At 44.4% G+C, this 27,084-nt stretch overlaps 1 protein-coding gene across 1 annotated transcript in view; it reads right to left on the bottom strand.

The window, feature by feature from the left end:
* Window positions 1-27,084, bottom strand: part of LOC126263567 (lachesin) — a 576,851-nt gene that overhangs the window by 185,846 nt on the left and 363,921 nt on the right. Inside the window, exon 5 of the mRNA XM_049960659.1 lies at window positions 698-817. Within this exon, the coding sequence (XP_049816616.1) occupies window positions 698-817 (120 nt within the window). The remainder of the gene's footprint in view (window positions 1-697; window positions 818-27,084) is intronic.

The following is a 27,084-nucleotide window of genomic DNA, read 5'->3' as shown; positions in this document are numbered from 1 at the left end:
CCAAAAATGCCAGTGACGATTGGAAACGCTGTCCCTTGTGAACATCGGTGAGCAGCCGTGGGACCGATCTGGCACACAGTTTACGATATCCAAGGTGCTGGAGAACACACTGCCACGCGAAATGTTCAGCAGGCTGGCAATTTCCTACAGTGTTATGCGGCGATTCTCTCTAACGATAAACCCAGACGGTCAACATTTGCAACGGTACTGGGCGTTGCTGGCCTGCCTTGGCGATATTCGTCAGTGAGATCAGTGCGCCCAGCGTCAAATTGCTTACAATATTTTATAATAACTGGACGAGAGATTGCACGCCCACCATATGCAGCGGTGATCTCACGATGAATTTTCCGTGCAGTTGAGTCGTTTAGCTCATAGAAGTCTTGAGTGTTGCGCACGCGCTTCCAATTTGGAGTGAACGTCCAGTTGACGCTCCATTGGGCCTAGCCTGCTCTGCACCTACAAGAGGACTGGATACAACACCACGTATCCTATCATACTTGTCAGCAGTTACTGTCGCGTGCTACACGTTGGCCACAGTCACGACAAACGGCGTGCTCTCGCGGCAAGCTAGTGAAACTGTCTTTTTGGTTCACCCTCGTATAATACTTCCATAAACTCCTGCGACGGGTCTGATCTAGAAGCTGGCCGTGCCCAGCAGCGCGACTGGCTCGAGCTGCCGGTAATGTGCTGTACTCACCCGTGTCGCGCGTCCAGTAGTTGATGGCCTTGGGGGAGGCCTCGACGTGGCATTGCAGGGCCACGTCCGTGCCGGTGGGCGCCCCCACCAGCTGGTTCGGCACTTGGATCAGCGGGTGGACTGCAATCGAAACAAAAACTGTAATTACTAAGCGGGCTGGACAGTTCCTCACACACTCGCAGCACTGCGCCTTGTTATCTCTGTGGTACCACAACAGTCAAAGATCGATGGCTGTTTTAAACACATCAGTGCTCTTGTAGACGGAATTCTATTCGAAGTGCTATGTTCTGAAAGTTCCTCTGGGCTTTCAGCGACACTGTCCAGCGTGTTATACAAGAAGTTGCATTTTAATGTAGAATAAAGGATTAAACTTCCTAGCAGATTGAAACTGTGTGTGGACTGGGGCTCGGACGTGGGACCTTTTCTTTTCCCGGGCAACTGTGCTACCGCCTGAGTCATCCAAGCACGACTCACGACCCTTCCACGAAGCTCTACTTCCGCCAGTACTTCTCTCCCACCAGTCAAATTTCACAGAAGTTCTTCCTGGCGGTTTGGAAAGTGGGAAAGAGATACTCGTAGGTATGAAGCCCTGAGGGTTGGTCATGAGTCTTGCTTGGATGACATAGGCGTTAGAGCAGTTGCCTGCGAAACGAAAAGGTCCCAGTTTGAGGCACAGGACGGCACACAGTTTTAACCTGCCAGGAATTTTGAAATTGTCGCATATTATACAAAATGTTCAAATGTGTGTGAAATCTTATGGGGCTTAACTGCTAAGGTCACCAGTCCCTAAGCTTACACACTACTTAACCTAAATTATCCTAAGGACAAACACACACACCCATGCCCGAGGGAGGACTCGAACCTCTGCCGGGACCAGCCGCACAGTCCATGACTGCAGCGCCAAAGACCGCTCGGCTAATCCCGCGCGGCCGCACTTCATACACCAAAGTGAACATTTGTTGTGGGCACAATGCGACCGGCTATAGCTAAGCCATTTCCCCGCAACCCTTTGTTCCTGGAGTGCTATTAATGCAAGGCATAAAGTTTAGGAGGTAGGAGGGAGTTAATGGCAGAAGTGAAGCTGCAAGGTTGGGCCACCTGAAACAACCGGACCGGTAAAATTTATACAAATGGACTTACGTAAAAGCGTACGACCTCACAAATTTCGTTCTACGAAAAGCAAGTGCCAGGCTGACATCCGTTGCAAGAACTGTAATGAGACACTACTGTAATTCTTCCTCGAAAATGACTGCTTACAGAATTGTTTTTTGGAAATTTGTGGTAAGGTCTTATGGGACCAAACTGCTGAGGTGATCGGTCTCTAAGCCTACACACTGCTTAATCTAACTTAAACTAACTTACGCTATGTAAAACGCCCCCACGCCCGAGGAAGGACTCCGACGAGGGGAGCCGCACGGACCGTGAGAAGACGCCCAAGACCGCGCGGCTACAGAATTGTCATCTGGCCAAATCGATCCTCTGATACGTGGCAGTCTGTTGCCAGACTAGCAGGCCTCATGTACTGAACATAAATGGATTTATAATCCTTACTATCCGAACTTAATTTTCGTCGCTTGATAAAATAGTTTGCGATTATGACGAATAACGTCAGTGATTGCCAGTTTCCTCCATATTAATTCCTTCTCTTTACTGGTGGACGTTTCGCATGTAATTTTCCCTGTAGCAGTGTTGAGTACGTCATAAACGAAATTGGATGGATCACGCCAGTGACACAATTTTAGGAACGACCTCCTGGGAGTTGCGGGCCGATAAGCCTTAGCAGGTACTGGCTGCCGACTCTGCTACTGCCAGAGCTGGCCTTCTTTCCGTTTTCAAATAATTATTTTCGCTCTGCATATCATGGGTCCAGGCCTTCTTTAACGGAAATAATGTGGCATTACGAACACCTGCATGCAGTAGAGAGTCGTGGTGTTTACAAACGGAGGCATCCGGGCAAATGAACTTTGTTTTGCACCGAGAACTCACCTTCCGGTAGCAGTATGCAAGGGGAAGTCAGTGACACATCAATATCTTAGAGTTCTGTGAGAAGCGGCGGGCTCATTTTGTGAATAGAAATTCTTTTCTTTTTGTAGAGCACAGGGCCGCCTTTCTGTCACCACTTTAAGTGAGGTAGATGTTCTTTGATCTAAAAAGTTGTTCAAGGGTTCCTGAGTGGTTAACCTAAACAAATAGCAGGGTAAGGGATATCAAGACGCCACGAGGAAAGGAAGTCATAACGCTTTAAGAGCTGCCAGTCTAAGGGTGTAATGACTGGTTAAAGTTGCAAAACGTTTACATGGAGAGGAGAATGTTGACTTGCTAACAAGTATATCATAGGTCACTAATAACGCAGAGACGTTTCCATTGGCGGATGATAATTGCACAGACTTGCAAACAAACTCAGTTGTGATACAGAGAAGACACTTCTGCTCGACACACATGAGAGGACATTTCGTGTTGAGGCACGGTGGAGAGCAGACTTAGGTTCAAGAGACAGAAGGGAACGCTTCTTGAAGACTTGAGGTGAAGCGCCGCAGTCTACAGCAGACCTCAACGCCCACTCTGCCTCATGCATCTGAGTGCTGAATATCGTGATAGATGACAGGGTTAGCGAGCAGGCTACAAGAATTAACGTGCATCTAGCAGCACACAGTGAGGACCAGCCATATTACGGTATCCAACACTTTTGCGAGTCTCTACAGGTTCACTACGAATCAATGAGAAATGTTAATTGCATGTGTGGTTAATTCATAGTTAGATGAATGTCCCGTTTATTTTTTGTGAGGCACAGCACCCAAGTCTCATGTTTGCTAGGGCTACTCCTATCCTGATAGTTTTCCAGTCTTAGTAAATTCATGTGACCCCATAGCGAGAGATCTGATTGTCGGCGAATCCAACCGATGCTGCTCGCCCTGACACACACAGGGGTATGTCGGAGGCTCCGCCAAAAAATGGTTCAAATGGCTCTGAGCATTATGCGACTTAACTTCTGAGGTTAGCAGTCGCCTAGAACTTAGAACTACTTAAACCTAACTAACCTAAGGACATCACACACATCCATGCCCGAGGCAGGATTCGAACCTGCGACCGTAGCGGTCTCTCGGTTCCAGGCTGTAGCGCCCAGAACCGCACGGCCACTCCGGCCGGCTAGGCTCCGCCATGCCCTCACCTCGCCACACGGGGCTAATAAGAATATAGAGAATATATAGGAAAAGGACATAAGGGTTCACGTAATAAGCTCTAGAGTGTCAGTAGGACGTTCATCGGCAGATGCTACAACAGAGATGTAGTGCGAAGAGGTTTACTGGTAACATTCCGAGAAAGTATGTTCTGTGAAGAACCAAAGGACATGTCGGTACGTCTCACATACTTCTCACGAAACATCAACGACATTTGAGCTCATATGGACGCTTACCGACAGCCGTTCTTTCCGAGCACCGTTCATGAAAGGGACAGCGATGGTGTAAATTCTAGTAATACCCAAAGAAGTATCCTCTCCCACAGACCGTACATTATGGAGATGTTAATGCAGATTGCCTTACCTTCCTCTGACCTTCCATGCACAACATCCAGCCCTTTATACGGCGACATGCATTTTAAAGCGTCCTGATAAACTGGGTTTACACTCTTTAATTCGGAAATGTCCTGATCGTATTCGGTGTATATATTACGCTTAACCGATTTTTACGCTAATGAAGCATCATGAGAAGTAAACATCCAGTATCTCGTAGATACGTTGAGTCGTCGTCAACGGCCCATTGCCGTCTCTTTATTTTTTGTAAAAATGTACTGGAGTTGATTTGTTAATTCGGTAGCTGAACAAATTCAGTCTTCATTCTTTATCTGTCACATTTCGCGTATCTCATAAATTTTACTTCAGTGCACTGGACACCATTGTAACGGCTCGTTTCACTCACCAGTACCCGCAGATTCTAATTCCCGCTAAAAGAGGCCAACTCGGCCTGCGCGAGCTCCTGTAGTTAACCCATACGGAGGTTGCAAGTGCTGGGAAGGCGCTTCACGGCGACCAAAAATTCGTCTGGAGCGAACAACTTCGTCACATGATTGGAACGAGGAGAGTGGTGCGGGCACACTTAGACCCGCTTGCTTAGTCCGCAGGGCATATACTGCTGACAAGCAACTGCACCGCGTATTGAGAGACAGTTGTTCTTATATGGCTTGAAGGCTGTTTTACTGTACCTTGCTAACCTATGACATTGTATTGAATCAGAAGATAAATGTAATATTTTCCACGTTTTGTGTTTTACGAGCAAGTGAAGTTAGAACATTTTGTAATCCACTTGCTTTTTTATTAAGATTTGTTGGTGGAAAACTATGCTGTTTATTATTAGAAAGTTCTTTAAATTTCTATGCCACAGGTGACGCACAACTTTTAAGACAGTCTTTTGATAATATTTTAACGTCTGTTGCTAAGTGGTTTCTTAATTAGTAATTTAGTACAAAGCTACTCTGCGTGGTCACTCCTCTTATAGAGAAATTCTATTTAAGGCGGTTTTAAAAAATAAAGAAATGATAATTATTATCATTGTAATTCTGTCAGAGGCAGCAAAGGACTTGGAAGAGCAGCTGATCGGAATGGACAGTGTCTTGAAAGTAGGGTATAAGATGAAAATCAACAAAACCAAAACAAGGATAATGGAATGGGTCGAATCAAGTCTGGTGATGCTGAGGGAATTAAGATTAGGAAATGAGACACTTAAAGTAGTAGATGAGTTTTGCTATTTGGAGAGCAAAATAACTGATGATGGTCGGAGAGGATATAAAATGTAGACTCCCAATGGCAAGGAAAGCGTTTCTGAAGAAGAGAAATTTGTTAACATCGAGTATAGATTTAAGTGTCAGGAAGTCGTTTCTGAAAGTATTTGTATCGAGTGTATGGAAGTGAAACATGGACGATAAATAGTTTGGACAAGAACAGAATGGAAGCTTTCGAAGTGTGGTGCTACAGAAGAATGCTGAAGATTAGATGCGTAGATCACATAACTAAGGAGGTATCGAGTAGAATTGGGGAGAGAAGGAGTTTGTGGCACAACTTGACTAGAAGAAGGGATCGGTTGGTAGGACATATTCTGAGGTATCAAGGGATCACCTATTTAGTATTGGAGGGCAGCGTGGAGGGTAAAAATCGTAGAGGGAGACCAAGAGATGAATACACTAAGCAGATTCAGAAGGATGTAGGCTGCAGCACGTACTGGGAGATGAAGCAGCTTGCACAGCGTAGAGTAGCATGGAGAGCTGCATCAAACCAGTCTCAGGACTGAAGACCACAACAACAACACCAACAATTATTATCAAACTGTTACGCACGCCACTCAATCTGAGTACCACCACTCGTAAAATCAGTGTACTTTGGCAGTGACAGCGTGATTTTCGGCGTGCATAGGGGTGTTCGTAATAGGACGATAGTAGGGATGTGTGTGTTGAATTTTAGACGGTTAGTTGTTTTTAATAGTAACAAATAATTCTCTGTGGTTTTACTTGGTCTTGTGGAAACTACTTACTGTTATTTGTATTTCAAGGAAGAATGTCTGTGAGAGAGGTGCCTCGTGTCGCAGAGATACGCAAAGAGAAGATTATTTATGAACTGACTATTAGATGTGACATTTCCAAAAGTGTGCACTAGCTGACACACCAGTGGGGGAAGGAGCTGGACATAGCCCAAACTGTGAAAACCTGAAGTGAGTGAAGCATTTCTTAGGTATCAGAGCCTTCGAATTTGCTGTTTAGTAGACTCAAAGCACGTTTGTCACATTATGCTAACAGAGTTACGGATTTGCGTAGCATCAACATCGAGGGCGCGGGACGTAAACAGTTATAGGAATCAGCCGAGAGGTTACTTGCGAGAATGTAGGAGAGTAGCCGTTCCGGTGGCTTGGGAGCAGAAGGGGGATCCTTGTCTGCGGAACCGGTGTGCCGTCAGCATACTAGTCAAGAACTGGGTGCACAGATTTCTTCTTAACTCTTTAGCAGGTTTGCTGAGGGAAGGTGCAGTATTGGCAGTGGCGTGTTATGTAGTGGTTGAACAGTAACTTTACTTTCAGGCGGAATCATAGGATTCGGGACAGATGTTTGGTTTGAATGATGGACAATTTTATCAGGTTTTTTGTAACATGGTTCAGGGGCTTTTAGAGCAGTCTTTCAAGGAGATGACATGTAAAAGATTGTCTTTTTTTTGTAATTCAGGCAATCAGAATGTGACAATTACCTGGCAGCTCACAGACAACATCACAAAATAGAAAAAAAATTACTTTGTTGTGGGACGTATTGACGAATTGCTGCAGCATTATGTGAAAAGAGGTAAAGACAGAGCTAAACGTAATTTCAGACAGCACGAGATTGTTCATAATATTTTGGAGGAGATGTGTCCCAATGACAGATCTAGAGTGTCTTTTAGTGAGAAGCCAAAAAATTTTCAAGATTTAGAGAAACTAATTTGAGAAGTGTAGGCCGTGCCCCTTGCTGACAACACGTGTGTAGCGAGTGGGGTAAGGAAATCAGACAATGATGTTGTTCATCTGTTATTAGATGTTATAGCTGCCAAAGGTAAGGTCACTTGGTGAGGAACTTCCAGCAAACAAAGAAACCATGAGACAGAAGGGGAAGGGCACTTCGCTGCAAGTTCTGTTTTGCAAAGAATCGTAGTACTACTCAGTTCACGGGTGCCATTTGTGTGTGCTAGTTTGAATAACGAACCAGTGTGTACCCGTTTGGATTCTAGGAGTTTGTGAGTGTAAGAGTGGTATTTGGCCCATCGTGCTATATGCAAGGTTTGTGATCTTGCTGGGGAAATAGAATCGTGTAGAGTTACTAATTCTGCCGAAATGCAGTTTTTGGGGAAGTTTCCATTAAGGTGTGCATTGAAAACTTCACTTGGGTCATTAAGATGAAGGTGGCTCGCAATGTATCGGCTCCTGACATTCAACGGGTTGATTTTATCCATACAGTGGGCCTGATTCTGGATTGGAGGAGAGGGAAATTTTCCTTGAGATTTTATAATTTCAGTCGGAAAGGCGTGCTAGCCAGAGTGCGTATGGCAAGCGAATTATTGTGAGTTTAGTCATTTACTTTCCGAACAGACTGGTCGGCTGCGCTGTGTAATCACTATCCTGATTTCTTCTCCAGTCGCTTGGGGTGGGAGTGGGAGGGGGGGGGGGAGTGAATAGGGAAGAATAAGAGTTAGAACTTAGAGGCAATATCCCAGTAAGAACCCGCCATCTTCCATAAAGCAGTTGAAAGTCACCATAAACGAAATGGTTAGGAAGGGAATTATTCAGTCATCTACGTCGCTCTGTTCCTCTTCCATTTTTGCAGTACCCACGGCCCAACATGGCGTGCATCCTGTGGTGGACCACCACGTATTTGAGCCGTGCTGCAGCTCGCGTTGCTGCTGTTTGTAGGTTTCCGCCCTCTGTTGGAGGCCAGACAGTATCGTTTAGTTGGCATGGTTGCAGTTGTTTGTCTTCTTCTCGTGTTGACTGGCGCCACTCGGTTCCGTAAGCATTGCCTGTCTGCTAGTGGCAGCAACGGCGGTTATCGATATTTAGTAACTGTTGCCCTATCCTTGGGGCGACGTCGTTGTTCGTCCAGGTCGTGTGAGTTGGCGAGTTTGGTTGGGGACGCAGGAGGAGCCAGGTATGCGCAGGGCGAGACCACGCCGGGGCCGCTGGCGGCACGCATGGACTGCCGGAAGGAAGGGCTGTGGTCGCGAGGGTGCACAACCTCGTCATAAACCAGATCCAACATCATCGCGCCGTCATGTGCAGTTTGGTGGATCTGCATACCGCTTAGTACTTGGAGACCCTACTGTGTTAAAAGCACTTGGCTCAGTGATTAGACGGTGTGGTTGCTCAACTATGAATTAATAAAGCAGTGAAGAGATTGGTTTCATTCTGTCGTCAGAGCTGTCACAGTGATTTCAGTGTGCATTTGTGTCCCTAATGAATTTGACGTCACTCATTTGGTACTTGGTTTTGGCTCTCTTTGCGATTGTTTCCGCAATGACGTGCGGTTGCTGAGTCTGGTTGGCTACATGTCGTTTTGCCTCGCACGCAAGTCGAGTGGGGTTTTAGTTACTGTTGATTTGTCTGGTGTTATGTACTGTGATTTGTTTGTTCGGATTTTCGGGTTTGTGGAATCGGACGGAAATCTGGTGGTGGTTCCTTTCTCGTTCCAGGCGCTCTAAACATAGTATTCTGGGGACGTAGCGCCGACCGCCGGTTTCGGCTTTGGCGTATTGTTCCATCGTTGCATTTGGTTTATCGGACGTCAGGTAGCTACAGCAAGATTATCATCAGTCATTCAATAGACTGCCACTAGTCTGATTACCATCATGTGAGGTGAATGCAACTCTTCGCTGCCTTTGTTATCGCTCGTGAATGTTTTGGCTGCCGGACCTTCTCAGAAGTCGATTAATGGAGCACCGTCTGGATCAGTTGCTTGTTTTTTTAATTAACTTTTTCTATTGTATTTGCTGGTTTACAGCAGGTTTCAAATTTTTTTTTATATTATTGCCGTTCCTGGCGTGTAAGGCCTTCAGCCGTGATTGTGGTCGCTTGCTTTAAAATCATATTTTAGTATTTGTATTTTAGAAGTAAGCCTTAGAGCCTTAGTTACTGCCATTCCTAGCGACTGGTACCTTCTGTGGTGTTTGTGGCGACTGGCCTTTAATATTTCAGTACCTGTAATTTGTAAGTTGCAGCGAGATTTAAGCAATTCTTAATTTATTGCCATTCCTGGCATGTAAGATATTCAGCCATGATCACAGTGGCTTGTTTTTTTTTTTTTTTAACATTATCTGTATCTGTATTTTATGGTCATTTGCTAAATTTTAACGCACTGAAAACACTATTATTTACACACTTGTTTATTCCTTCATTAATAACGTGTGGTACTTTTTTTGAAATTTGTTGTTGAGTCAGGAATTACTGATTTAAAATAAATTGTGCGTCACTGTCAAAGGCAACCAATAGTAACTGATTACGGCCCCGTCCACAATCGTAACCGAATCCTGCCTTCCCCTGACCATCAGGTTCAAGTACTAATTAGAAAAGTAGTGCTTCAGTCAGTACAGCTGTTTTAAATTACTTCAGAAAGCAAAAATTTTTACCACTCTTGATCTGAATCACATTTATTGCCTGATTCCTCTAGCTGAGGAACAAAAACCTGTAACGGCTTTTATAACCAAGTGCAGCCTCTATGGATACAAAAGGGGACCGTCTGGGCTGTTGAGAGCGCGGCTGCAGTGCTCTCCAGGATTTTAGAGAAGGTTTTTTCTCATCTAAAGTTTTGTAGAGTTTATCACTACCTAGACGACTTGGTAATTTTCAGCGAAAGTTTAGATTAACATTTGGAACATGTTAGGGATGTACTAGGGTATCTTTGCAAGGCTGGTTTCATTGTCACACCATCGAAGGTGAAGTACGTACAACCCGAAGTTTCTTTCTTGGTGCACTTAGTTTCTGCTAGACGTGCCAGGGAAGATCAGAGCCATACTAATGTCATTCAGTCGTTGCCACCCCCAAACAATACGAGAGTAGCAGCATGATTTGTAGGCATGACCAGTTTTTTCAGAATATTTATTTGTGATTTTGCCTAGCTGGAGGTACCACTAAATAACCTCAAGAAAAAGGGAGGAAGTTTGAATACGCAGCTTTGAAAGAAGAGGCATTCCAAACTCTGAAAACTGCATTGGCCAGTGCGTCAGTCCTAACAATGCCTGAGTTCAATGAGCAGTTCATCGTTCCAACAGACGAGTTGATGGCTGGGGTTGTGGGCATGATTTTACAGGAGAATAATGGTGTAAGGCGTCCTATCGCCTAGGTATCATGTGGCTTCTCGCCAATCAAATGTCCCCAGTCAATATTTGGCACGTTTGGCGACTGTACGATATTGATTTGCGGATAATGTCACGAACTTCACCTCAGCATCTTTCCGTAAGTTCTGTTTCGATGTGGATATTATCCACACCACGACTACCACATACACTCCTGGAAATTGAAATAAGAACACCGTGAATTTATTGTCCCAGGAAGGGTAAACTTTATTGACACATTCCTGGGGTCAGATACATCACATGATCACACTGACAGAACCACAGGCACATAGACACAGGCAACAGAGCATGCACAATGTCGGCACTAGTACAGTGTATATCCACCTTTCGCAGCAATGCAGGCTGCTATTCTCCCATGGAGACGATCGTAGAGATGCTGGATGTAGTCCTGTGGAACGGCTTGCCATGCCATTTCCACCTGGCGCCTCAGTTGGACCAGCGTTCGTGCTGGACGTGCAGACCGCGTGAGACGACGCTTCATCCAGTCCCAAACATGCTCATTGGGGGACAGATCCGGAGATGTTGCTGGCCAGGGTAGTTGACTTACACCTTCTAGAGCACGTTGGGTGGCACGGGATACATGCGGACGTGCATTGTCCTGTTGGAACAGCAAGTTCCCTTGCCGGTCTAGGAATGGTAGAACGATGGATTCGATGACGGTTTGGATGTACCGTGCACTATTCAGTGTCCCCTCGACGATCACCAGTGGTGTACGGCCAGTGTAGGAGATCGCTCCCCACACCATGATGCCGGGTGTTGGCCCTGTGTGCCTCGGTCGTATGCAGTCCTGATTGTGGCGCTCACCTGCACGGCGCCAAACACGCATACGACCATCATTGGCACCAAGGCAGAAGCGACTCTCATCGCTGAAGACGACACGTCTCCATTCGTCCCTCCATTCACGCCTGTCGCGACACCACTGGAGGCGGGCTGCACGATGTTGGGGCGTGAGCGGAAGACGGCCTAACGGTGTGCGGGACCGTAGCCCAGCTTCATGGAGACGGTTGCGAATGGTCCTCGCCGATACCCCAGGAGCAACAGTGTCCCTAATTTGCTGGGAAGTGGCGGTGCTGTCCCCTACGGCACTGCGTAGGATCCTACGGTCTTGGCGTGCATCCGTGCGTCGCTGCGGTCCGGTCCCAGGTCGACGGGCACGTGCACCTTCCGCCAATCACTGGCGACAACATCGATGTACTGTGGAGACCTCACGCCCCACGTGTTGAGCAATTCGGCGGTACGTCCACCCGGCCTCCCGCATGCCCACTATACGCCCTCGCTCAAAGTCCGTCAACTGCACATACGGTTCACGTCCACGCTGTCGCGGCATGCTACCAGTGTTAAAGACTGCGATGGAGCTCCGTATGCCACGGCAAACTGGCTGACACTGACGGCGGCGGTGCACAAATGCTGCGCAGGTAGCGCCATTCGACGGCCAACACCGCGGTTCCTGGTGTGTCCGCTGTGCCGTGCGTGTGATCATTGCTTGTACAGCCCTCTCGCAGTGTCCGGAGCAAGTATGGTGGGTCTGACACACCGGTGTCAATGTGTTCTTTTTTCCATATCCAGGAGTGTATTATCGTAACCCACCTTTCACTGAGTGAGTGAACAGCAACCCGCTAGCTACGCTAATTGCCTTCCATAGCGCGAACCACCAGCGTTGGGATAATTCCCTGCTCTGTCTGGGGTATGCTTTTATTACCACCATGCAAGAGGGCAACAGACGAACTCTGGCTACTGGCTGTTGACTGATTTGCTTCCTGAGAAAGTTGATGCAAATTCGGGGTAACTGGAAGCAAGCATAGAGTAATCTTGAACTGGTACATGAGAAACTAAAGCGCCGCTACAGTGCTGGGAGGAAGCCGATCTCGCTGAAACCAGGAGATAGTGTGTGGGTTAAAAATTTTATAGCAGTAAACTGTGGGTAGGATAAAGCAATTACTCTTACCCAGATTGTGGGCCCGTTTCAGATCTCGAGTTTTGTGACGCTGGTCACCTTAATCGTCGGGAATCCGTAGATCAGGCGAATATTTCGGATACGCCTTTCACAAATTTAGCGTTACCAGGAGCGGGGTACGCGCCAACGAACATGAATAGTTTATAAATGCTTACCTATGAATTGTCTTGTATAAGGATTAGCGAGCTAATCTCTTAAGTACTTTGAACTTTGTCGCTAGCTTTGTAATCAAAATTGGGTGCTCTTTAAAGCACTGGAGTGAGTGAGAAAGACTGCATCCAGAGGTGATAGTGTTACAGTATGATAGTGTTCATAGGATGACAGAGATCTGTAGCCCAAAGGCTATGCGAATTTCAGCGTTCCTTTCCTTTCTATCGGGCCTTGTGGTCGCAGGCACGAGGGGGGCGGGGGATGTGACGGTTCATTTCCGTCATTCCGTCACCAGCAGCCGGCACCGTAGCTCAGCGTGTTCAGTCAAGAGAGCCAATTGTCCTCTGTGTGTCTAAAAAAAAAAAAAAAAAAAAAAAAAAAAGACTGAGAAAAGGAATCAACGATCAACTTGAACTGATGTCATGTGATGTGCGCCCAGACCAAACGAAATGAACAATATCGGAAGAAACCACAGTGGTAACGAGCTTGCCTACCATGCCGCGGGCCCGGGTTCGATTCTCGGCCGGGTTGGAGATTTTCTCCGTCCGTGGACTCACTGTTGTGTTATCATCATCTCATTATCACCGACACGCAAGTCACCTGATCTGTCGTCATCTGAAATAAGACTTGAAGACTTGCAACCCGGCAGACGAACTTCCCAGATGGGAGCCTCCCAACCATAAATGCCACACGATAACTTCATTTTTTTACCAGTGACAGAAGATTTGAATTCCCGCTCAGCGAGCCCTCCGTGGCGCCCGCGCTGTTCTGGAATAACGCACTTGAAGACCCCAAGTCCTGCAAGGGAGGAGCAGCAATGCACTCCCCCGGCGGCCAAAACTTCATGTGGAGCGATCAGGCTGGTCACCTAGCTGGAACACGACGGCGGTAGGAGCACACATGGTTGTGCGTCGGGTTCGAATGGCGAGTGGGCCAGTGTATTGGAGCCCATATGGTACATGTTGTTGAGAAGCAACTGCACCGTGTATCGAGAAAATGTTGTTCCTGCATGGCTTGAAAGTACTTTCACTGTACCAGTCTAACTTGTGGACATCGTATTAAATCAGAAGGTGAATGTACTATTTTTCATGCTCTGTGATTTATGAGCCAGTGAACTTACAACATTGCGTTATCCAGTTGGAGAGGCCGGTGTTAGTGGCCGATATCTCGTGCTTAGTTTAAGAAAGCTTTAGCTCTTATCTAGAGTGATTAGTGATTTAGAGTATCATCAGCTCTCTCACTTGATAAGGGACATTGCTTCCTGAGTTCATTTCTTGTTCAGTTATGTCCCGTAAATATTCCGGAGACACAGTTCTGCTTCAGTTGATTTATTTCTTAAGGAGATTCATTTGTGGTAAACGATGCTATTTATTATTAGAAAGTTCTTTAAATCTCTATGTCTCGGCTGGCCAACAACATTTAAGAGACTGTCTTGATGTTATGTTAATGATTGTGCAAATTTTCTTTCTTGATTAACGATGAAGCTCAAACATGATCGGGGGGCATCCCTACTGATAGGGAACTTGCGTTTAAGATTGTTTTAAGGAATAAAGAAATTATGATCAAACTGTTACACGCACCATCACTACCAAAATCATTACACGCTTTGTGTCTTTACTTTCGTACAGTCAACGACTCTGAGCCTTACATCAAAACACGTCCAGCCACTACTTTATAAAATTTTTTCTTTGTTTATTTCCGAACCATATTGCCTAGTGTATATTGTACCACACATTATTTATAGCTTATTTTATTTGTTCTGTACGTCACTTTCAAGCTCGTAAAGTACAACATAAGAAGTAAAAATGAGAAACTTCTTCTAAACTATGACCAGGTAAAAATATTTTGGAATGTAGAAGAGCATTTTCCTTTAAAAGCCATAACAGTCTTTGGAAGAGCAACATTAAAATTGTTGCCCTTTTGTATCAAGTCTGGGCGATGTAATACCATTCCTATATTGTTCTGACTCTATTGTGAATTAATTGGTTAGTAGCAAACATGTTGTTGTTGTGGTCTTCAGTCCTGAGACTGGTTTGATGCAGCTCTCCATGCTACTCTATCCTGTGCAAGCTTCTTCATCTCCCAGTACCTTCTGAATCTGCTTAGTGCATTCATCTCTTGGTCTCCCCCTACGATTTTTACCCTCCACGCTGCCCTCCAATACTAAATTGGTGATCCCTTGATGCCTCAGAACATGTCCTACCAACCGATCCCTTCTTCTGGTCAAGTTGTGCCACAAACTCCTCTTCTCCCCAATCCTATTCAGTACCTCCTAATTAGTTATGTGATCTACCCATCTAATCTTCAGCATTCTTCTGTAGCATCACATTTCGAAAGCTTCTATTCTCTTCTTGTCCAAACTATTTACCGTCCATGTTTCACTTCCATACATGGCGACACTCCATACAAATACTTTCAGAAATGACTTCCTGACACTTAAATCTATACTCGATGTTAACAAATTTCTCTTCTTCAGAAACGCTTTCCTTGCCATTGCCAGTCTACATTTTATATCCTCTCTACTTCGACCATCATCAGTCATTTTGCTCCCCAAATAGCAAAACTCCTTTACTACTTTAAGTGTCTCATTTCCTAATCTAATACCCTCAACATCACCCGACTTAATTCGACTACATTCCATTATCCTCGTTTTGCTTTTGTTGATGTTCATCTTATATCCCCCCTTCAAGACACCATCCATTCCGTTCAACTGCTCTTCCAAGTCCTTTGCTGTCTCTGACAGAATTACAATGTCATCGGCGAACCTCAAAGTTTTTATTTCTTCTCCATGGATTTTAATGCCTACTCCGAATTTTTCTTTTGTTTCCTTTACTGCTTGCTCAATATACAGATTGAATAACATCGGGGAGAGGCTACAACCCTGTCTTACTCCCTTCCCAACCACTGCTTCCCTTTCATGTCCCTCGACTCTTATAACTGCCATCTGGTTTCTGTACAAATTGTAAATAGCCTTTCGCTCCCTGTATTTTACCCCTGCCACCTTTAGAATTTGAAAGAGAGTATTCCAGTCAACATTGTCAAAAGCTTTCTCTAAGTCTACAAATGCTAGAAACGTAGGTTTGCCTTAATTCCCACTATATCTAACTTTAACCTATCCATTTCCCTTTTCAAATTTTCTAACCTACCTGCCCGATTAAGGGATCTGACATTCCACGCTCCGATCCGTAGAACGCCAGTTTTCTTTCTCCTGATAACGACATCCTCTTGAGTAGTCCGCGCCCGGAGATCCGAATGGGGGACTATTTTACCTCCGGAATATTTTACCCAAGAGGACGCCATCATCATTTAATCATACAGTAAAGCTGCATGCCCTCGGGAAAAATTACGGCCGTAGTTTCCCCTTGCTTTCAGCCGTTCGCAGTACCAGCACAGCAAGGCCGTTTTGGTTAATGTTACAAGGCCAGATCAGTCAATCATCCAGACTGTTGCCCTTGCAACTACTGAAAAGGCTGCTGCCCCTCTTCAGGAACCACGCGTTTGTCTGGCCTCTCAACAGATACCCCTCCGTTGTGGTGGTACCTACGGTACGGCTATCTGTATCGCTGAGGCACGCAAGCCTCCCCACCAACGGCAAGGTCCATGGTTCATGGTGTTTGTATAGCTATCTGCTCCTATCTTAATTCCTCGGTTGACCTTAATTTTTCCTTTGTCTAATAATGTTGTGAATACGGATACTAAAAAGTGTGGGCGATGAGCTACACCCTTGTCTCACGCCTCTGATAATAGTTACGTTTACATTTTTCTGTTTACCCCTGTTTGTTACGATTTTTGTTTCTTCATAATTACAGTCTTTTAATAATTTGGGGTACGTTGTATGATTCTCCTTGTTACAGTAATACTAGTACCACACGGCCTTCTTTTCCTAAATCCACGCTGCTCTTCTACAGTAGTAGTACTGAGGCGGCTATGTTTCGGTACGGTTGTTGATATTTATGCAGGTAGCTTGTAACAGTTATTGAGAAGGCTTATTCCACAGTTGTTTTGACGATTGTCATAGACGTGATCACCAAGGGTCGAGGCTGCACGTCCCGACCCCTTATAGTTACCCCACGTCGTCCCTGGTCATGCAGTGTTCCCGTGTCAGGTAACAGTTATTCAGCCGTCACTGTTAACAACCTCCTTGCGGATGGTTTCGCTCTGTTCGGAGTATGCATCCTGTTAAAAGATAGCTACGAGTGATACTGAACAGCTACGTTCTGTGAGTAGCTTAGTTGATAGCCGACATCTTATTGTATGGTTGGATAGAATGGACTTTAAAGTAACAAAGTAAGTAAAATGCAATTCTTAAGGTGTTTCAACAAAGTTTCTCATGGCGCAGAACTAGAAGGAAAATTAACTTTGTCGAAGCACAAAATTTACGGCGAAAGCATGTGGAGCCGCAGAAAGAACAGGCCAACCTGTCAGTGGCAAGGTTATTTCTTAAGAAGCTGTAGATATGATTGATGTCTTCCTTTCGTCACCAGTGGTGTATAAAAACGAAAGCAGATTTACGGAGACCAATGATTTTTATAAAGAAGTGGTCCACAGGACTGTACTAAAAGTACCCTACTGTCAATAGAGTGTAAGTTGTAGGCGACTGATGACCTCAGAAGTTAAGTCGCATAGTGCTCAAAGCCATTTGAACCATTTTGTCAATAGAGTCTGTGTCCAATTTCAAGAAAACAATTAGTATCATAACTCGGAATTTTACGTTCTTCGTCATCTAAAGGCATCGATTCTTATATTCAGAAAATGTAACGATGGACGCAAATTTATTGTGGAACAAAGAGGTACATCCGCCTCTGGAGCTATATTTTTACGGACCATTTGTTTATTGTAAAATCTACTGGTTCACCTGGACAATACTTAGGTTTCGCAAAAGCATACGATTCCAAGGGAAATGATGGTCGGAAAGTACCCACAGACTCTTTTGTATAGTGTATATCGGTGTTTTGGGTGACGGGTGCAAAATCAGGTGCATATAACAGCTGCAAACATGACCTGTTCTGGAGGTAGGGAGTGTTCTCGGTCCTGTTACGGTGAACCGTCGGAATAAGAACCCTGGCGGCGTAAATAAATCTCCCTCACAGGTGACACGACACAACATTATTGCCTCAAATGTTAATTAATTTAATAATTTTCTTCACAACTTTCTTATTGGAAGATTCTATGAAGTACCAGCAGAAATTACATTAACCAGAGACTGCATTTTTCGTTAAACGGTCGAAACAGTTTCACACGACTTACAGCATCATGTTTCCTATGCAACTTAATTCTTAAAAATAATCTAAAAACAGCAACCAACCACTGTTATAACGCTATCTATTAGGAATAAACCGCTTCGTTGTCGGTTTCGAACTGACAGATTTATCTTCAGGCAGTTGTTCACATTTAAAATAACGTTAATCTATACAGGCAATATTCTCTGTTTGATGTAGCAGTATTGTAACTGTGTTGTCATTCCTTTTTTAGGAAGTTTATCTTATAAAATAAGCAAACTATTCGAAAATGAAAGTATAAAGATAAGCCTTCACACAAACAGTACACACCAGCAATTAGCCATACATTATTCTAAAAACTAATAAATCCCGTAGAAAAGATTAGCTTTGTAGAAGCTCAGTGCCCACAAGTGTCCCTTCTACCGTACAAGCGAAACCGGAAGAGTCGTCGAGACTCGATTCAAAGAACACACACGTATTACAAGTGTGAATAACGCATCGAAATCCACTCTTGCTAACACACATCTCTTAGTGAACTTGAAATGCGAAGCATCGAAGACTACATTCAAATATTACACCATACTGAAAAAGGTAACCTGATGAATCTGCTTGAGAAGATGGAAATGCAGATACACAAAATCATTTCACCACATCATCACCTGGACGAAATTTTGTCGACCTATTTCCTCCTTTAAAACATAAGTAAACATCATTAAAAGTCAGACATGCCCATATCCTAACCAGCAACAGCCAAATAATTCGAGTAATCCATTTTTCGGGTTGCGTACCTCGATCGCCAAAACCGGAAGCCGTTATGCGATCACTATGTTATCCGCCTGACCGATTGTTACGACTCCTCGAATGCGTAGAGGTATCAAGTTGAAACTTATGTCAGTTACCAAGTCCATTGTTCCTTGGCTGTGTAAAAGAATTTAAGTCCATGCTGTCAAAAGATACGGCCATTTATGTCATATCAAAATCTATAGATTAACTACCTGCATACGCACCGGTCCTGGTCGTGTAGCGGTAAAGTGCGTGACTTAAACCGAGAGGTCGCGGGGTCGAATTTCGTCTGCACAGCGAATTTTTCAGTTTTCATTTCAACCAAACCTTCACGTCTCAACTAGGCGAGGAGTCGGTAGAAACAACACGTCGTTCGGATTCCATGTTATGGTGTCCAACGAAAAAAATTGCAGCAACCACTGAAAATTATTATTATTATTATTATTATTATTATTATTATCATCTATATGCATAACTAGCTGTTACCAGCAGCTGCGATAGGATGTCAACAAAATCAAATGAAATTTGCATATGTCTTCATTGGCCTGGTAACCCTATTCGGGGTGTTCGGCCGCTTGGTCGTGTAGCGGTAAAGTGCGTGACTTAAACCAAGAGGTCGCGGGGTCGAATTTCGTCTGCACAGCGAATTTTTCAGTTTTCATTTCAACCAAACCTTCACGTCTCAACTAGGCGAGGAGTCGGTAGAAACAACACGTCGTTCGGATTCCATGTTATGGTGTCCAACGAAAAAAATTGCAGCAACCACTGAAAATTATTATTATTATTATTATTATTATCATCTATATGCATAACTAGCTGTTACCAGCAGCTGCGATAGGATGTCAACAAAATCTAATGAAATTTGCATAAATCTTCATTGGCCTGGTAACCCTATTCGGGGTGTGCGGCCGCTTGTTGCATATCTTTTTATTCGACGCTACTTCGACGACCTGCGGTTAATTGATGATAAAATGATGACATGGAAACACACATGTGCTGTGGCGAGAATTCCGTTTCTACAACTGAAGGTTGCATGATGTGTAGCAAGGACAGAAAGTTTATTTCTTCATAACGCAAATTTATGTACGAATATCTTGAAGTACTAGTCTTCTGAACGCAAAATAGCAGGAGGAAGGACAAAACACAGTTGTCAGCAGATGGTCGAATTGACAGTCCGTCTACGAGTTTAAAGCCTGAGTCGTTACTTGGTTGTCAGAAGGAAAAATAAAAGACTCGCTGGACACTGTACGAAAATAATAATATGCAGTGGCTGTGTTATTCTGATTACGATGCAAAGCTCCTTTGGACATACATGCATGTCCGAAGGACACATGGTTGACGACGAATGGAAGTTTTGGTCTAGCCAGGAGTCGTGCAGCGACAGCCAAATGGTAAGGTGACTCAGGCACAAATTGTCATTGTCGTCATTCCATTCTACAGCTGACGGTTGTCCTTATTCGCAATTGCGAATTCATTTAATGAAAATAATGATAGTTGTCGAAGGTTTTCCTGTGGATAACAAAATAATCTTCTTCTATATCAAAAGACTACAGACGAAAATATGTAATAAGAAAGAACACAAATTGGCACCAGATATTCTCGATGACACTCGAAGTAGATGTTCACCTCCAGAGTTTACTTCCTGCTTGGAAATAACATGTACCTTAAACAAAGAAAAATAGAAGTTCCTTCCATCTGTTTTACAGGTCCAACCTCAGACAGCTTCATTCAGTAGGCCAGCCGCCTATCCCCAATACAAAAAGAGACATGTATTTGAATGTGTACCATCCCAAGCAAGTCATGAACGCTCCTGAGGCAAGTTGCCTATATCTATTCTTCCGTCATTGCTCTTCTAGCAAAGTGTTACATAACGAAAAATACCACAGCGCATGGAGCGCAGAAAAGTAAATAAGAACTTCAGACATCACATTCGAGCGCGAAATCACATTAAACAAACAAAAGAGAGAACATGAAAGACAAAGTGGAACAAATAAATTAGAGTCCCATATCACCGTACGCTTTTTGCTTCAGTATTTTCAGGAATTTGAAAAGGTTTCACAATATTTTTTCCGTGGTTGTTCGTTACCGTATTCTTTCCAGACACCCAGTCGCGAGTGGAGAAAATCCACCGCTCCTGGGAATCGAACCCAGGACCCAGTTATCGAGGCTTAGCAACACTAACCGCAAGACCACGAGCTGGTGACATGTATCAGTAGTTTTGCTGAGTGATTTTGACGGTACTAAAATAAAATGTTGACTTCCTAAAATTATTTGAGGGTGTTAAACTGAAAAGAAACAAGACAAATAATTTGTAGTTAAGTGCGGCGAAAGTTTTATAACATTTCTAAACACAATAACGTCAGCTCTTCTCGGAGTTTCTGCCTTTTACCCGCGACTGCGTTAGCAGATCGTAATCAAACACAGCTTCACTAAAACCCTCCGCGTTGCACACGCACAGGCATGGCGACTCTCTATCGTACAGCATTTAAAAGACGTCGATGTTGTGAGTGTTCAAGCGCGTCAGAAGCTATGTGACACGCGTCGCTCAGCGGGCAAAATGCGAGATCTGGTTACTGGTATTAGTATAGAAGTATGGACAGAACACGTTGAGAACTGTGTAAGTTTTGCCTTCATTACGTCGACTCTTATTACACAGAACATAACAAACAATAAAAGTATATTCACAAATACGAAAAGTGCAAAACTCACAGAGCAACGAGCTTTCCCAAAGGGTAATTATTGCTCCATATTTCGCGCTACAGTCTACAAATCAATAAATATCTTGTTCTCGTACTACACACTTTCTGAAGTAGCCTGTGTTCTTCCTCAGTTTTCAAGCTATCTTCACAGCAAATTTCATCACAACAGATTCAGCGGTTTACGCATTAATCAAATCAGAATTAGTTTCGTGTTTGCAGTATTAGTATGGAAGTATGGATTAATTTTCTACAGAACTCTCAGAGCGCTAGTCCAACATGCACTTCTCCGGTTTTGTACGTCATTAATTGATGCAATAGTTAAATTAACTTCGACCTTCAACAATTTGTCGCATTGTTAACATAGCACGTACAGCCATGAGAACTACGTACGTAAGCCGGCCGCGGTGGCCGAGCAGTTCTAGTCGCTTCCGTCCGGAACCACGCAGCTGCTACGGGCGCAGATTCGAATCCTGCCTCGGGTATGGATGTGTGTGATGTCCTTAGGTTAATTAGGTTTACGTAGTTCTAAGTCTAGGGGACTGATGACCTCAGATGTTAAGCCCCATAGTCCTTAGAGCAATTTGAGCCACTATGTACGTAAAATTGTGTCCCATCTCTTATCTATTATGCGATGTGTGATCATTATCATGGCGTTAGCTAGCTGTCATAATATCAACCTCCATAATATCTGTCTATGTAGGCTTCTCATATATTTGTCTGTCCCAAAATTTAAGAAATTATCTATCTGTACAATACTATTATGATTAACTGGGACTATGTATTTGTTCGGATTTACTACAATTTACGCTCATTCAGTGTATATTGTTTTTACAGTAAACACCCATACACTGCCATTTTTTTACACTAACACCCTTACAATGCGCATATTCTGACTTGTTAGCAACGTACATATTGTAACTTCTCTGATATACATGATCACTGGCACAGTTTTCTCTTTACAGTTCGCCATCTTTGTGTATAAACGTCCGTGCGGCCGAAATACTTAGGAGTGTGTGTATGTGTGTGGTGCTATAAACTATCTGTGTGTTGCAAGCCCAGGAAATTGTTGAGTCTTGCCTGATATTCAGCGAAATGTGGGTATCTTCGTAAACAGCAGTGCAATAAAAAAGACGCAGGAGTTAACGACACAAATTAATTCACTCCTTATCTAGGCAAGTTGTTAACATTACTAAAACTCACTGACAGTGGCATACAGATTAAAATACCAGTTTTCCATTACATCGTTTCTTGGTGTCGGCCGACATCACACCACACCGCCACAATCAGGAAGCGTTGCATGTACATAGTCATGTAATTTTAAGTGTGCAGAGCCGCCAGAAGATGATCCTCTCAGTTCGAAGCAGGTAACTGCGCTGTTTATTCCTAATAAACTGGATTATTAACAGTGGATGGTTGCTGTTCTTACTTCATTGTAAGAACTAAGATGTGTTCTCACGCAGACAGCGTCTTCCCAGGCCATTTTTCGTCAAATTAGCGTTTTTTATTAATAGCTGGGTACTTTTATGTTTCCACGATAAAATATGTATAACTTGCATCAACAAACTTCGGGGCTGTTCATGCATTTATTTCAGTCTATTATTTTAGTACGTATGACCGACTCGTAGAAAGTTATCCTATCGCTGACTATTCATCTTTTTATCATAGTCACGTCCTCCTTGGTAGTCCCCTCGCAGAGGCCACATGTCCTGTTGATACACATTGCCGGCTCGAGTGGCCGAGCGGTTCTAGGCGCTACAGCCTGGAACCGTTGGACCACTACGGTCGCAGGTTCCAATCCTGCCTCGGGCATGGATGTGTGTGATGTCCTTAGGTTAGTTAGGTTTTGTTCTAAGTTCTAGGGAACTGATGACCTCGGAAGTCCCATAGTGCTCATAGCCATTTGAACCATTTTTTTTAGTACGTCCGGCTTTTGCCTCAGATTGAACCAAAAAAATATGTAACTTAAAATTTGTTGTGACATTTGATTTTATTTTTATTTTGGTTCAAATGGGTGTGAAATCTTACGGGACCTAACTGCTAAGGTCATCACTCCCTAAGCTTACACATTACTTAACCTAAATTATCCTAAGGACAAACACATACACCCATGCCCGAGGGAGGACTCGAACCTCCGCCGGGATATTTTTATTTTATTTTATATTTTTTCCTGACGACTTCGGAGAATTTTCGTTTGAAAAGTACTCTAGGTTAAAAATAACAATTGAAAGTAGCACCAACTGCCAATGCTGTAAACAGCTTGACGCACCTCTTTTTGTGATGACTTCAAGAGTAGCCACTAATGCCACGACAATACGGGTACGAAAACCCTTACGCTACCTGTTAGTAATAAACGCACTATAGCATTGAATGGTCGCGTAGTCTTGCGCAGCAGATGGTGCGCGCCGGTGCGTGGTGTGACTAGAGATGGGCAAACTCGTCCATACTTGGGAACTAGTTCACTGCTGATCGTTCTTTTTTGGGAACCGTTCATTTTTACTCGTTCACCGTTCACTTCTGTTTGGTATATGGTTCTTATGAAAAACTGAAAACTAGCAGTGTATGTGACTTAAGGATGGAAGGCACCAAGAGGGGGCACTTACCTCCCCCCTGGAGTATACAGTTTTTATTCATTACAGAATTCTTACACACTTTTAGAAGTAATTCTGCAGAACCTCTCTTTTAGCCAATTGTAGCGTTGTGTGGCTGATCGCAGGGAAATAATATAGGGTGGCGCACGGAAAACCGGCCCCGAGTACAGACTGCTCGCCAATTACGGACGATGTGTTGCCCGTTACGAGCAGATACAACAAACAGACAAACATGTAATAATTAGGCAGTGAAGAAATAACAAGCTAATGCAAGCAACAATTGCGAAACAATCGATGACGATGTGTAGAGAGCTGGAGAAGAGAACATGAAAAATTTCACGCGACGCGTGTGGGCTATAGCTCATGTAGTCTTGTAAACCTGTTGGTGGCTGTTTCCCAACTTAATAGACCACAAGTGTCTTGTATAAAATTCTTCGTTTCGACTTCCACTACATAGCTATGCTACGTTGTAAACAAAAAGCGTTTACACCCTATATATAGCTCATGTAGTCTTGTAAACCTGTTGGTGGCTGTTTCCCAACTTAATAGACCACAAGTGTCTTGTATAAAATTCTTCGTTTCGACTTCCACTACATAGCTATGCTACGTTGTAAACAAAAAGCGTTTACACCCTATATATACTTCACGTTGCCTCTGAGTTCGTAGGCGAAGTAGAGACTTTATGGAAGCATAAAATAAAATGTGGTTTTCGCATCATACTTGCGTCACACGCTTAGTAAAAATTAGGTTTTTATGTTGCATTATTTAAGTTAATTCAGCAATGATAATAATAATAAAGTTCGCAGGAATAAAGTTTTTGGTTTGATAGCTCCTTCTGAACAAATGTTTTTGCGATAATAAGTAAATACTATTTTATGGCAATCTATGTCTTTTTAAATTGAGAGGCACCGCTTTTCCTACTGAGCTAAAATGACCCACAACGTACTTTTTTTTTCAGAGAAACCAAACTAGCAGGTAACGCAAATTGGAAACAACCAAACTTAAAAATAATTAGAGCCTTCCTAAATGTAATGTTTTGTATATGAAAAAAAAAAAAAGCTCCGTCTTTAGGCCACAAGTGGCCCTTCCGGGACCGTCCGGCCGCCGTGTCATCGTCCGAGGAGGATGCGGATAAGGAGGGGCGTGTGGTCAGCACACCGCACTCCCGACCGTTAGGACGGTATTCTTTGACCGAAGCCGCTACTAATCGGTCGAGTAGCTCCTCAATTGGCATCACGAGGCTGAGTGCACCCCGAAAAATGGCAACAGCACATGGCGGCAGGATGGTGACCCATCCAAGCGCCGGCCACGCCCGACAGCGCTTAACTTCGGTGATCTCACGGGAACCGGTGTAGCCACTGCGGCAAGGCCGTTGCCTTTGTATATGAAAGATACACGAAAATCATTTTATACGAGTTTTCTTACATTAAAAATTAAGTAAATTATTGAAAGTTAGTTGCTAAATCAAGTCGATGAAACCAAAAACTATATGAATAACAAAAAAAAATTTGCCTTGTTATAAGTATGTCTTCTGCTGTTCATCGATATAATGAAGTGAGCTGATATGCCCTTTTGTTATCTGAAAAGGCGTACCTATTACATACGACGTATTTTTTATGTAATTTAGGTAACTATAAAATACTTTTTGATTACCGGTCGTGGACGCTGAATAGCCAGAACCAAGTGCAAGAACAGTTTGGAACACATGTAAAATGGGCGAGCGCAGTGAACGAAACGAACAACTGGATACGGAACTAACTAGGAGCAGTCGGCAGTGGAAATGAGACAGGTTGTCATGTGAAGAACGACGAGTGCGGCCGAGGGAGACCGAGACTGAGACGAGCACGCGACCGAGGCTGGAACGAGAACTGCCGAAGTGACCGCCGCGACCGAAGTGAACTATGAACCGATCGTTCCTCGTTCCCGGGAACTATAAGTAGACCGCAGCGACCGAAGTGAACTATGAACCGATCGTTCCTCGTTCCCGGGAACTATAAGTAGACCGCAGCGACCGAAGTGAACTATGAACCGACCGTTCCTTGGAATTCGTTCCTCGGTCCTTTCGTTCATCTTGGTGAACCGTTCCTTTGCAGCCGTTCGTTCGCGAACTACCGATCTGTAGGTGTGACGCGCTGCCGTATTACTTCCTCTGTTGGAGACAAAAGCACAATCTCCTCGCGGCGCTCGCCGAAAACAGAACACGCAGTCTGTGTGCTCCTCCATCAAACACGCCCGCTCCGCTGTCTGCCGGAGAGAAAAGTTTATGAATAAAACAGACGGCGGCGACAGTATCTGCGGAGTACGGTGGCGGGGATTCCCCTTATTCCGAGCGGTCCCGGCGCCGAGGTATCACGTGTCAGCGTGGCGCTTCACGAGCGGCGGGGACGGCGGCGCATCTGCGCACGCGCGCCGCCGCCATCAAAGATTCAGCGATCGCGAGGGCCGGCGCGGCTCTTTTCATCGCGCATTCCCTCTGTTTGACTGCGCACGTGTTGTGTGCGTCTGTGTACGACCGCGTCACGGCGAGGTCCCACAGTAAGTGGGGCCCCGCCTCGCCGCCACAGACGCGGCCGCCGCTGTGCGCAGCTAAACAGCTTTGGCAGGGGTGCAGTGCGGTCACCCCTAAGTGGCCGGCCAATGCCGCCCTGTGACCCGTCTGTGTGCGCGCCGGGGTACCCACTAGACATGGGCAAATTGAAACACGTAACTGTTTCGAAACAAATGAAACAGTACAATGTAATGTTTCGATACGCTGTTTCGAAACAGTGAAACAGTTTGTGTTTTGTAATCTAATAAACCTACACATTTTATCATCGTGAATGTCTACTGTATAAGTATGTCCAAATAAACACAAATGAGGTGCGAGAGCGCTAATCATATCACAGAAAGTACGAAACTATCACTTGGGCGTCTTGGCAGTTTCGTATTTCCTGCAGCAAAGGCGCTGCTTTCGTGTCGTGTGACTTTCATACTTTTCAATTGGCTGAGGACAGCCATAGCTGAAGACAGAAGAACCACCACGAACGGAACTGGAGATGGGAGCAAACTGCAGAAACAACGGATATTCCACTGTGATTCCCACATTCCGTTAGTATGGGTAATATACCCATCCTGCTAATTTCCATGCACACAAAGGGAATC

Source organism: Schistocerca nitens, chromosome 6 (assembly GCF_023898315.1).
Source record: "Schistocerca nitens isolate TAMUIC-IGC-003100 chromosome 6, iqSchNite1.1, whole genome shotgun sequence".
NCBI classification, from domain to species: Eukaryota; Metazoa; Arthropoda; class Insecta; order Orthoptera; family Acrididae; genus Schistocerca; species Schistocerca nitens.
This window is presented reverse-complemented; position numbering and strand designations above follow the sequence as displayed.